Genomic DNA, 13,631 nt, shown 5'->3' on the forward strand with positions numbered 1-13,631 from the left:
AAAGAGTCAAATTGACTGAATGCAAAATCTGGTGACAGAACCGTATACAAAAAATGTAATTTTTAAGAATATACAATATATTAGTTACTGAAGTAACTGCTTTGATCCTTAAACAAATGTTTTAAATAAGGTATATAGCAAATGTAAAAGTTTTAATGAAGTGACTAAAGTGGTACATTTCCACTTACAAATTTTATCCAAAACATAAATTTCAGCCCATATCTATTATGTCATATGAAACAGAATGCCAGAGATGATACATAATTAAAATACAATGATCCTACGTGCCAGCAACATTACTTTCTAAAAGGTGGGTTGAATGGGATGACTGGGTTTGTGTAAAAACAGGAATACATATTTTTCAAATACAAACCTCTGTCTACAAAAATAACAGTCCTGCTACCAGAGAAGTAGTAACTATGCAAAGAGAAGCTATGTTGAAATCTAATCATAGGCTTTATGAGAGCTGCAAAGGCTTGATTGCTAAGAAAACTCTTCTAAGGCCTCGAAACTTTTCTTTTATCAGTTTGTCCACAAATATAAATATTACTTAGAATGAAATATCTTACCCATTTTAAGCTATAAGACACACTTAACCACTTTGTATTATCTGCTTTGGGTACATAATCAAAAGTACTGAGATGACCACAATTTCTGTCAAAGTTGGAAAGTTGCCTATCTTTGTCCTACCTCCACTCAAATGTACCAGCATCTATTTCTCCTGCCAAATGCCTACCCATGGCAAACCCACGGGTCCTGGTTTGCCACAAAGGACCCGTTTCTCTGGTTCCTATCAAACAGTCCAGCTGAACTACAGCCACCCAAGCAGAAACCATCTGGCTCTGTGCAGAATCAACGCCTCTCTGACCCTTCTGTATCCCACACTTGGTGCTTCCTGACACCAAAACCTGAGCCTGACAATAATATGCACTTTCCTCTCTCTTTGGTGTTTGCTTTACAATTTTCTAATTTGGTATAAGTTCATACTGCTTTTATGCTATTTAATATGTTATTAATAAAACTGAAAGGTCTCTACTGAAATTGTATGATGAGGCAAATTAATTTTGAATCAGCAAGCTTCCTTACTGCAGCAGTTCATGCTGTGTTATCATCTGTTCTCAAAACAGATACCATGAAATAAATTCTTTAGAGGTGAATGGTAAATGAACAATGTTAGTATATTTCAACTTAAGAATAAAACTTCCTGTGAGTAAATGGAGTCTCGCTCTAACAATATAAATCACTGAGTCCCCTAATTCTGGATGCCACATAGTATGTAAAACACTCTGAAGAGAAACAAGTGTGTAAAGACTAGCCTCACCAACCTACTAAAAAGGCTGTGAAGAGAAGTGCTGCCTCTCTGAAATACACACTAAAAAACAAGAAATGACATGCATTTTGGGCAATCAGACTCTCTTTTATTTAAATTAAGATATTATGGTGAAAGAAGGCAGAGTTGGCCCTGGGGAAAACAACATAGACCTTTTCAGAAAATGGCATATTTGAAAAAATACTTTACTACAGCACTTCCTCTTCCAAGGAAGATGAAGAAGATTGTGAAAGACTAGTAATGTTGCTAAAACAACTAGAAATGCCTGATAAAAGCTTAACATCTGCTATTTAAAGGCACTAAAGATCTGATACAACTTGACATGCTCTAAGGAAGGAAGTGCTCAAGAAAAAAACGATGGGAGTGTGTCAAAAGAACACAGGAGTCAACTTGAAGGAATTTCTAATTGCCAAAGCTGAAATGATCTGAACAAGAAAATAAATGACAGCACTGGACTTTAACCCATAGGATAAGATAAATATCCATGAGTCTACACTGATATATATAACACGATTAATAAATAAATGCAGGGGGCACAACTCTTTTTTTACAAGAGAAATTTCATTATCAAATGTAGAAAAAAAGAGACAAACAGAAAAACCACCATTTGGCAAACATTATAGTAACAAGTATTGCAGATAAGATCCAAAGATGGGTGCAAAAACAGAAGACTGAAAGAGGAGAAGGAAGAGATCTGCATAGTACTGAATTACCGGCCTATAACGCTCTTCAGAGGGCCCCGGACTGCAAGGAGATCCAACCAGTCTATCCTGAAGGAGAGCAGCCCTGGGATTTCTTTGGGAGGAATGATGCTAAAGCTGAAACTCCAGTACTTTGGCCGCCTCATGCGAAGAGTTGACTCATTGGAAAAGACTCTGATACTGCGTGGGATTGGGGGCAGGAGGAGAAGGGGACGACAGAGGATGAGATGGCTGGATGCCATCACTGACTCGATGGACGTGAGTCTGAGTGAACTCCAGGAGTTGGTGATGGACAGGGAGGCCTGGCATGCTGCGATTCATGGGGTCGCAAAGAGTTGGACATGACTGAGCGACTGAACTGAACTGAACAGTAATTTATAGAGAAAAACAGTTTCCATGAAAAAATCCAGCAAATAACACCATAACCAAGTGATTAAAGTTAATATCACCTATAAGACATATCAATATTATCAACTCCTCAGTAAGGCACAGTAAGAATAACACATCATCTCTATGGTATCCTGGCCAAAAATGAATAATCTCCTTCTAATCATGAGAAAACAGACAGATATTCACACTGAGTGACATTGTGCACAGTAAGTGACCAAAGACTTAAAAAGTGTCAAAGCCATTCAAACCAACAAAAGCCTGAGAGAAGCTATCGTGGGTTATATAGAAGGCTAAAGAGAAATACAATTAAAGGCAAGAAGGATCCTGAACAAGAAAAGGGACATCAGTGGAAAAACAGGTGAAATTCAGTCTTTTCCCAATGTTAACTTCCTGATCTTGATAACTAAACTATGGAAGATACTAATATTAGGGAAAATTGGGTGAAAGCTATATGGAAATTCTCTGTACTATTTTTGTAATCTTCTTATAAGTCAAAATTATTTTAAAATAAAACGTACAGAAGACCCCAGTGAGCTGGCAAAAACAAACTGAGGATTAGAAGGGCCAAGATTCAAGAGAAGGCAGAACCACAGAGAAGTGAGCTGATGGCACCTTCTTCCTGCAAGCATCTGCTGACTCAGGGCTGCTGCTGAGGGAAGAAACCAGCATAGTTCTGGTTGCCTCGCAGGGCTTAAGAGACAAGAACGGGGCTAGTTATTTGCAATGTATACATGTGACAAAAGAGACATATCCAAAATGCATAAAGGCACTTTAAATAAACAGAAAAGACAACATAATTTTAAAAGGGTGGGGGGAGGGAAAAAGCTTGGAACAGCCACTTAACAAAAAGAAAATATTCAAATGGCCAACAATACACAAAATGATGCTCAGCCTCACTAGTGACCAAGGAAATGCAAACTAAAATCACAATGCAACGCCACTGCATGCCCACCAAAATTGCTAAAATGAAAATGATGGCGAAAACGTTAGTGAAGATGGAAGCTACTCTACCGTAACTCTTACACATGGCTGCCTGCATGTTAAGTTGCTTCAGTCGTGTCCAATTCTTTTTGACCCTACAGATTGTAGCCTGCCAGGCTCCTCTGTATATGGGATTTTCCAGGCAAGAATACTGGAGTGGGTTGCCATGTCCTCCTCCAGGGGATCTTCCCAACCCAGGGATCAAACCCACTTCTGCAGCTCCTGCACTGCACGTAAATTTTTTACTCCTGAGCCACTGGGGAAGCCTCATCCATGGCTGGTGGGAGTGTGAACTGTAATAACCACTTGGAAAGCTGTTTAGCAGTCTCTACACACACCCTACAACCCAGGGATTCCACCTCTAGGAACATATTCAACAGAAATGTGCGTACACATACACACATATGTCACTAAAAGATATGTATTGTAGCATTCATGGAAACGCTATTTATAAATTTAAATTTCCACTGAGTGAAAAGGATAAATGTTAAATACACTATGAAATACTTATACATACTGAAAAACTATACAGCAATGAGAATGAATGAAAAATAACTAAATGCAATAGTATGGCTGCATCTCACAAACACAAAGTTGAAAGATAAACCAGACATAAAGGAGTTCATAACACATAATTCCAAAGTTTAAAACAGGCAAAACTCATTTAGAGAATTACAAATCAGAACAGGAGCTGCCATGAGCCAGTGGATGGGAGGAGTGGTACTTAGCAGGGGAGAGAACAAGGGAAGGCTTCTGGGGTACTGGCTGCTCTTGTTCTGGGTCTTGGATACATGGATATGGTTTATGAAAATTTACACAGCTGAATGCCATAAGACATGCACTGAATATGTGGTATGTGTCAATTACTAACATAAGGGCTTCACTGTTAATACTAAAAAATTAAAATTTCTTTAAAATACAACCATCAGGAAAGCTCCTCCAAAGCAGATGACAGACATTATGAAAGGCATTTCAGTCAGCACTCAAACAAATATTTGCCAACAGAGTATCTTCATTTTGATGAAGAGGATTCCAAAAGATAATCCTAACATTATAAATATTGAATTCAGTATAGACTGCAACAGTGATAGATGATCATTTATATTATTAATTGTGGCTTTTAAACAAGCGAACTCTAAAATAAATAAGCAATCAAATTTTCTCTTCGCTTATAAACACCACCAGCAACATACTTGTTAGAAAAAAGCATGATCAATTATAAACGAGTTTCAGTACCTGAGGCTGAGCTCTGACTACTGGTGGATGAAGAATCGCTTTCTTCACTAGAAGACTCTGAACTGCTGTCACTGCTGTCTGAATCAGAGGCAGAGGAGTCAGACTCTGAGGACGAGGACTCGGAAGAGCTTGAAGAGGAGGAGGATTTATTTGGCTCAACATCTGGTTTTTGTGCCACAATGACCTTTGGTGTATTTTTGAGATGCTCACGCAATTCATCCCTAATTAAAAACATAACCCACTGTTAGATTCTGTCTCGAAGGAACTGTGAGGTAAGTTTGAGATAAGTTGAATAAAACTCTGATAATAATTCTTACGTTAAACCTCCAAGACCAATAGAAGTAAAGAAATTGATGGCAAATCGAGTGTTTCTTGGGTTATCTCGGGGTAATAATCCTTCAAAGAATGGCTGTAGAGTTCTGAAAAAGAAAATGAACAAAAGAGAACAGAATGCTTGGAGATAAAAAGGCAAAACCCTCATACAGTCATTTTTCAGAATTTCTATACATTAAATTAGTAAATGAAATATAAGCAAGTGATTTAAAAATCACTGATTAGGGCAGGCTACATGCTATCTAGTGACATGAGTAGGGTCACGTGGTAGTTTACTAAAATTGACTTCCAGGAATTTCCCTGATGGTCCACTGGTTAGGACTCAGTGCTTTCACTGCCATGGGCCCTGGTTCAATTCCCAATAGGGGAACTAAGATAACACAAGCCACGAGGTGTGGCCCAAAATAAAGAAATTAAATTGGTTTCTATAATTATATGAGAGGAGGTTTTTTTAAAAAAACTTTCATATACAGTCAGAATAGATATACTTATGTAACACATATAAATCTATGGATACATATGTGTATTTATATTTGAGTGTATGTACAGAAAAGTAAAAAAAAAAGCCCTCTTTTGTTGTACATACACACACGCATGTCTACACAGTACTGTGCAAGGCACTGGCGGAAGGGGAAAAGCAGTCAAGAGGTATCAAGGGTGAAGACTGTATGGAATCGCTACTTCTCGGGAGGGGAACAGATAGGAAAAAGGCAACATCATGCGGTTTTGAGTGACACACTCAGTGGACTAAGCAGCAGAGTTAGAAAAAACCGTCTTTCACAGGAAAAGGTGACAATATAGGAAGAATGATTAAGAGTTTGCTGGACAGAACAGAAGGAATTCCCAGCTCTGGAAACAGAGGTAAGGGGGCATGAATCAGCTTACTATTATTGTTTAATAAGCTGGGCAATGTTTGAGCGGCCAGAATGCATCCTGCTGGAGAAGGAGTCCCACAGCCTGGCAAGCAGACAAGGGCCAATAAGTAAGTATATGAAGCTAAGAGAAGCAAATGGATTGGCCCAGAGCATGCAGATTTCAGGACAGACCTCTGGCGAACATAAGCGAGGCAGGCCGAAGAACAGAGAGCGGGAGGAGCAAGGCAGAATGAGAATAAAGTGAGGAGTCAGTGAGCAAGTGGTCAATAGTGTAAGTGAGACCAAGAGGTCAAGAGGCATGAGGACTGTGCAAGACTGGGGGATTTGGCAGATGATCACTGAGAAAACTTTGAAAGGATTTCAGGAGTATGAATGGAGTAGAAGTCAATGTAAGTGGTAATGGGCAATCTGAATACATGCAAAGAAAGAGAGCCGGGATAGGGATTACAAAATAGTCCTGGAACAAAGCCCGAGTTCAGCATAATAATCTAAACAGTTATATGACTTATAGGACTGACCTTCACCAGTATATGTTTACAATTATCCCCTGATAATACAACATTATCATTTTAAGCCTCCACCTTAGGGTAAAAATGAAATAAAACTACAAATACTTATTACTGGAAAATTCCAGTCAGCATGGGAAAATAATTTTGCATGTTCTAACTAAAGTAAAAGAGGCATGAAATCTGCATTCTGTCTACTTGAACTAAATGACCATTAAAAGTTTCATGTTGTCCCCTGTCACAAAGAACATGAGAGTCAAGAGGAGTGACTAATAGATAAAGAATGTCCTAAGGACTTAACACATATTTTTACAACTAAGAGTGGACTTATGGTTGCTAAAGTAGGAGAATAAGAGTAAGAATAAAAAGTGTTTAATTTAAAATAGTAAACTTACTCATCCTTTAATCTTGCATTAAGTTTAGGAAGACCCATGTATTCACACAGTTCTTGGAAAAATATTTTCACAAAAATTCTACTGGATGACGTAGTAGTTTCTTCACTCAGTTTTATACATTCAAGAACCTGAAAATTAGAATTTAAAACAGACATTATTATTTTGGTATTCAAATGGTAAGACAAAGTGACCAATATCTCTAACTTTCAGTGTCCTCTGAAATTATGGTTTGTTATCTTCAGTAAGAATTATCTGTAAATATCTTTCATTATGCTGATATACATTAGTACCTGGGAAAGTTTAAGACTGCTTTTCTATACAAATTTTCAAAATGTTAAGATGCTACAGAGGTTAAATTCATTCTCTTTCCTGAGTAATGTGCTTTTTATAGCAGGGAGGAATATTGTCTCTAGCATATAATGCTAAGATTACTAGCTCCTAAAACCTAGTTAGCAAAACAGATGTTATCATATTGTATGTCCAGTGCATACAATACGTGAGAAGGGTAAAGACCAAGAACGATGGCTTCTTCTGAATAGTAAGACTAAGGCTTAAAAACTGAAGCTCATAGAGAGATATTTTAGAGTGAAAAAAAGTAAAAGCAACCTCCAGTTTTTAATGGATCATGTGTTTCAGGAGCTTACTATTTCAATTGTTTAAAACTTTGGTTTCATTTTCCCAGAGAAGGAAGAAAAAAGCAAAGTAAAAAAGTTTAATAGCCTGCTGGGTTAGCTTATAAATGCCCATGAAAGTAGTGGGACACACTTAGTACTTAGAGTATTACAAAAATCTATCCAACGTTTATAAGCTCAACAATGTTGTTTCATTCTACCATTGGGTTGTGGTATTCTACAATACGATCCTCTTTCTTCTTAGATATAATTTCTTTCGAATTTTTCAATTCCTTCAGCCTAACCTATCACTTTTATTCTGTATTATTACCATGGGCATCTTACCTCTTCTGTTATATGGTATTAAACTCCTTGAAAGCAGGGACCATATATAATTCATTTTGGAAGCCCAGTGTCTCTTTCTGGGCACAGAGTTGGGGACCAAACAAATGGTTGTTGAATGAACAGCAGTTGTACAATTAAGTGGCAGCTTAAGGAATGCAGTTCAAATTCCAGCCCAGTCTAATTTCCCCGTCGAGAGTATCTTTCCCTGTTCTAACTATGACTACAGGAACTCCTCCCAAACACTTATCCAACTTCAGTGTTGCCTAAGAAACATACATCCTGCCAGAACAGTCATTTCTCTCATGTTCTTACCAGGGGAACTTCTGATGGTTACTCCATCAGGAAACAGGCAGTAACTCAGAGGATCATGTGCCACCAAACTCTGCTATACATGGATAAGCGTGTGCACACACATGAATGCACACAGAGAAGATAAAAAACTATGTTCTGAAAACATTCCTAGGTATCGCCTTCAAAAGGCACTGTAACATTTAGACTATTAATATCATTCAACATGTTATTTCTTATATTCATTCACTAAGTTAGCTTCTTGATTCCACGTTATATGAATATAACCTCAAAGAGTGCCATTATAGTGGACGTTTGCTCCACATGTCACTTTAAAGTACACTGCCTACATTGGAAGAGTATGGCTATGTTATACTTAATAATATTTATTTCAGAATAACAGGGGATTAGGAAAGAAGTACAAATATTGACTCATCTACTTACGCTCCATGGAAGTGAATCAGTGTATAAAAGGTGAGCAAACATCTTAGCAACATTTCTCAATTTGTTTGTTTCCAAGCGATGGATGGTATCATATTGTTCTTTGAATATACTTTCAAAGGATTCCATGTATTCTTTTTTTAGCATGCAAAATCGCTAATAAATAAAAAATAAAAATGTCAACACCATATTAAATCCTAATTTTATTCAATCAAAAGTTAATAAATATTTGTATGTCATATCACTCTTCTTTGTTGTATAATGGGATGCTTAAAAAAGAAGTCAATTTATACCACCCCTGGGATTTATATGCTAAAACAAAGTTATACACATGGCTAACCACAGATACACATATTTATATAAGATAAATAAATATACTTCTCTATGGATTAAGTTTGGATTCAAAAAATGATTTAGCTCATGCTTTATTTATGTTGTCTGAACATGTACTTGACCAGAAATTGCTGTGAAAGTTTGAAAAGACAGCATTTAATTGTTCTCTTTGGGAAACTGTTATGGAATGCCTCAAAGTTCTGGAAGAATGATATGTAATATCAAAGAACTACAAACAGGAAGTGGGAAGGGAGGAAGCTACAGAGATTGGGAAAACTGTGGAAGGGAAGAATGATTTGTTTTTCAGCAAAGATATGCTAGTACATTAGACCAGGCAACAAAGCAGACACATTAATTCACAATACTCATGTTCAGAATTACCCTTGTGATTTCATCAAAATCCAACAAGAAAAATGAGGTCGGAACTCACCCCAGCTAACAAGCCAAAAAATTTCTCATATGTCCTTTGTTGGGCACAGCAATCAAGTATCATGTTGCAGAGTTCTTTCTATTTGGAAAAAAATTACATTAATGATTCAAAACACAATGAATCTATGCTGTGTGATAATTTATCAATATGACAAAGATAGCCTGAATTTTTAAATAAGGTTTTAAAAACATAAAACTTTGTGAAGTTGAGTTATGAAGACAAAACAAAAAATTCAATCTCTGTCAAGACTATAGTTTTTTAAAGTCTTCTGTTTGGCTAATAGAAATTCCATGTCATTTATGCTAATTAGATTGCTTATAAAATTCTAAACTCATGTAAGTATGAGCCACTTCAAGAAAACCTGCTGTGAAATTTTGAAAAGACAGCATTTAATTGTTCTCTTTGGGAAACTGTTATGGAATGCCTCAAAGTTCTGGAAGAATGATACATAATATCAAAGAACTATCAAGGAAACAGATACATCAACAAAAAGAAACTAAATATATCACATTCTAAAAGATTCTATACAGAAATCTTTTAAATACAGACCACCAATACAACACTTAAACTGAGTTATCAAGAATATATTTTGTTAGTATGGAAAAGGCAAAACGTGGTGAGTCTTTACAGAGCATAAAGTAGGCACAACTTCAGTGCTAACATAATGACTGCCTTGTTTATAAGAAAATATATCTAAAAGAACAACAACAAAAAAGACCTTTGTGGCCAAGATTTTTAGCCTCAAAATAAATGCTACTCATATAGATCTGTCCACAGATGAATCTAAATAAATAGATGGAATCATTCCATAACTGTTCTTTCCACACACTGTCCAATCAGTTATTTTTGTGTCTTGAAAACTCCTCTGTGAAAATTCTGTTGGGCTATGAAACGCAAGAGTTAATCCAAGATCGGGAAATATCAACATCACAAATTACTTATAATGAATAAATATTATTTAATTCCTGAAATAACCCTAATGAAATATATATCAATTACAGCAATTTCATAGATCAAGAAACTCAGGAAATAAGGACAAATCAATGGAGACAAAATGAAAAAGAGAATAATCCTAACCCTAACTCTGAGTACTGCTAAACTGACTAAAGATCTTTTTCTACAAAACATTTCTTATTAGAAAGTTAAAAAGTAATTTTTAATAAAATACATTAACTGCAATGTATTCGTGTTCTATAAACAGAAAGCAATGCTATAAAATATACTATATACTCTTTCAGTTCACTTTTATTTTGTACCTTTATATCTTCAATTAGGAATTCTGACATTTTTGTCCTCTGATAACATGAGATACAATCTATTAATAGGTAGTTATTATATATATTTAAAAAAATTAGGTCAATATGCATTTACTGGAAATCTCCACGTGCACCACCAGATGACACCATCCAGATGACATCCAGATGGCACCACCCTTATGGTGAAATCGATGAACTAAAGAGCCTCTTGATGAAAGTGAAAGACGAGAGTAAAAAAGTTGGCTTAAAACTCAACATTTAGAAAACTAAGATCATGGCATCTGGTCCCATCACTTTGTGGCAAATAGTTGGGGAAACAATGGAAACAGTGACAGACTTTATTTTCTTGGGCTCCAAAATCCCTGCAGATGGTGACTGCAGTCATGAAATTAAAAGACACTTGCTCCTTGGAAGAAAAGCTATGATCAACCTAGGCAGCATATTAAAAAGCAGAGACATTACTTTTCCAACAAAGGTCCATCTAGTCGAAGCTATGGTTTTTCCAATAGTCACATATGGATGTGAGAAAGCTGAGCACCAAAGAACTGATGTTTTTGCACTGTGGTGTTGGAGAAGACTCTTGAGAGTCCCATGGACTGCAAGGAGATCCAACCAGTCAGTCCTGACGGAAATCAGTCCTGAGTGTTCATTGGAAGAACTGATGTTGAAGCTGAAACTCCAATACTTTGGCCACCCGATGCAGAGAACTGACTCTTTGGAAAAGACCCTGATGCTGGGAAAGACTGAAGGCAGGAGGAGAAGGGGGCAACAGAGGATGAGATGGTAGAATGGCATCACCGACTTGATGGACATGAGTTTGAGCAAGCTCTGGGAGTTGGTGATGGACCGGGAAGCCTGGCAAGCTACAATCCATGGTGTCGCAAAGAGTTGGACATGACTGAGTAACTGAATTGAACTGAACTGACTGATCCATGAGCAAGAAGGAAGGGGGACCCTGAAGAAGCATAGAACACTTCACAACTGTGCTGTCCCGTGTGCTGGCCCCTAGCAACACATAGCCATTCACATTTAAATTATTCAACATTATGTAAAATTCAAATTTTAGTTTTTTAGTCATACGTCACATTTTAAGTACTCAGAAGCCACATGTGACCAGTATAGTGGCCACTGTACTAAAAAGGGAAGAATATGAATATTTTCTTCAATGCAAAATGTTCTATGGGGCAGTGTTATTCAAGAAGCTGATAATCTGCTTATAAAACTATCTAATGAAAGGCTTCTCTTCACAAAACAAGGTTATTTTTAGATGTAATTATACTGTTAGATTATTATTTTTTTTAAAGGTTAGTCACAAGTTGCCTCAATTAAAATGTTTATAAATGTCTAAGTTCTGAAGAGATGTACTTCGTCAAAATTTAATATAGGACCAAGAAAACCTAAATGACCTTTTCTGAGTTCTGCCACACAACATTAATTCAATATATTAAAATGTATTTTCAACTTCTACCAACACTTCATCTTATAATAACCTAATACTTAATCAGGTTTTAAACAATATAACAAGGTAATATGCTGACAGCATTGCTAATAAAGTCAGAACAACATGCAAAAACAAATTAATTTCTTTCTGAGACTAAATGCAATTATAAGAGTTATTCCCTGTGGCATAAAATAATTAAATATTTTAATATTTTAATTAAATATCATAGTGATTTTAGGAGATTCTTTTGAGTGCATGAAAACAGACACACTAAGATACTCTTCCAAATGTTATCAAAGCATGTTGAAGTTCTCAGGGCAAATGCTACAGGCCAGAAGGGAGTGAAAAGCCATATTCGACATGAAATAAAAAAAAAAAATTTCTAGCAAGAATGATCTTATGCAGCAAATAATCCTTCAGATATGAGGGAAAAATAAATATTCTGGTCTGCGGTTTCAAGGGAAAAAAACAGTGAAGTTAAGTTCTAGAACAACTATCCTCTGGATTAATAACATTTTTAATAACAATTATATTCAGCAAATAATGTGACAAGATCATACCATAACTTTAGTTTTACTTATAATTTTAAAGGTTAATTCACTAATTTATTCCCTTCCAATTACAATAATATCAAGTATACCCATAATACATATAAAGACACTATTATTAGTATATCAATAAATAAATTTTAAGAGGGAAAAAATATTTTTTAATTTGCAAAGAATAATCTCAAAATTCCATACCATGGCATTTCAAGAACTAATCTACATTCTTAAAGATTAGGACACTTTTTCTGGAAAAGACCAGACAGCAAATATTTCAGGATGTTAGTGGCCATTTACTCTCTGCTGCAACTAGTCAATTCTGCTGCTATAGGGCAAAATCAATCACACACAATACATCAACCAATGGTATAAGGCTGTACTCCAATAAACCTTTATTAACAAAAATGGGCAGTGGGCCTGGGCCACAGTATGCCAATCCCTGTAACAGAACATATTTAAGGCCTTAAGTCAAAGGACTTCCTTGTAATGTTAACTTAGCTCAGACAGTCAAGATCTTTTAGAAGAACCAGAAATCAAACAGCCTATTAGAGCTGATACATTCACTCTGGACCTGTGCTGAGTCTACTACATGTACATTAAGATGTGAAAAACCAAACCCTGAAAGCCTTTGCTTCAGATTTCAAGCATCCAAAATATAGATGGGCACAGGGCAAAATACATAAGGAAAGAATTAGGAAAAAAAAAAAAAAAAAAAAAACCTAAGATAATCTTTTCAACCTAACCTTTATTATCCTCTTGGTATTAGGGTTCCATGATATTTTGAACAGTTAAGTATATGTACTGAGTTATAAGACTATGAGTCCCATGGGCTAAGAGGAAGCAAAAATGTACTTTACGGATACCTGAATCCCTGACACCTTATAGAATGCCTGCCATATAGTATATGCTGAATGTGCTCAGTTGCTAAGTCATGTCCGACTCGTTGCAACTCCATGGATTGTAGCCCACCAGGCTCAGACTCTGTCAATGGGATTTCCTAGGCAAGAATACACAGTAGGTTGCCATTTCCTTCTCCATATATGCTGAATACGTTTTGTTAAATGAATTAATGAGTGGAAAAAAATGGAACAGGTTCATCTATATCTAATTCAAGTAATGTAACAACAAGTATGGTGATCTTTCCAGCTTCTATGACAAAAGAATGCTTTAGTGCATAAAGTAGATGGACCAGGT

General features: G+C 36.2%; 1 protein-coding gene across 2 annotated transcripts in view; it reads right to left on the reverse strand.

The window, feature by feature from the left end:
* Positions 1-13,631, reverse strand: part of CWC22 (CWC22 spliceosome associated protein homolog) — a 65,506-nt gene that overhangs the window by 1,586 nt on the left and 50,289 nt on the right. For both annotated transcript variants that reach the window (XM_005675898.2, XM_005675899.3), the window contains exons 15-19: positions 9,196-9,273; positions 8,436-8,588; positions 6,748-6,875; positions 4,956-5,057; positions 4,639-4,859 (exon numbers count right to left, since the gene is read on the reverse strand). In XM_005675898.2, the coding sequence (XP_005675955.2) occupies positions 4,639-4,859; positions 4,956-5,057; positions 6,748-6,875; positions 8,436-8,588; positions 9,196-9,273 (682 nt within the window). The remainder of the gene's footprint in view (positions 1-4,638; positions 4,860-4,955; positions 5,058-6,747; positions 6,876-8,435; positions 8,589-9,195; positions 9,274-13,631) is intronic.

The sequence above is a fragment of the Capra hircus genome, chromosome 2 (assembly GCF_001704415.2).
Source record: "Capra hircus breed San Clemente chromosome 2, ASM170441v1, whole genome shotgun sequence".
NCBI classification, from domain to species: Eukaryota; Metazoa; Chordata; class Mammalia; order Artiodactyla; family Bovidae; genus Capra; species Capra hircus.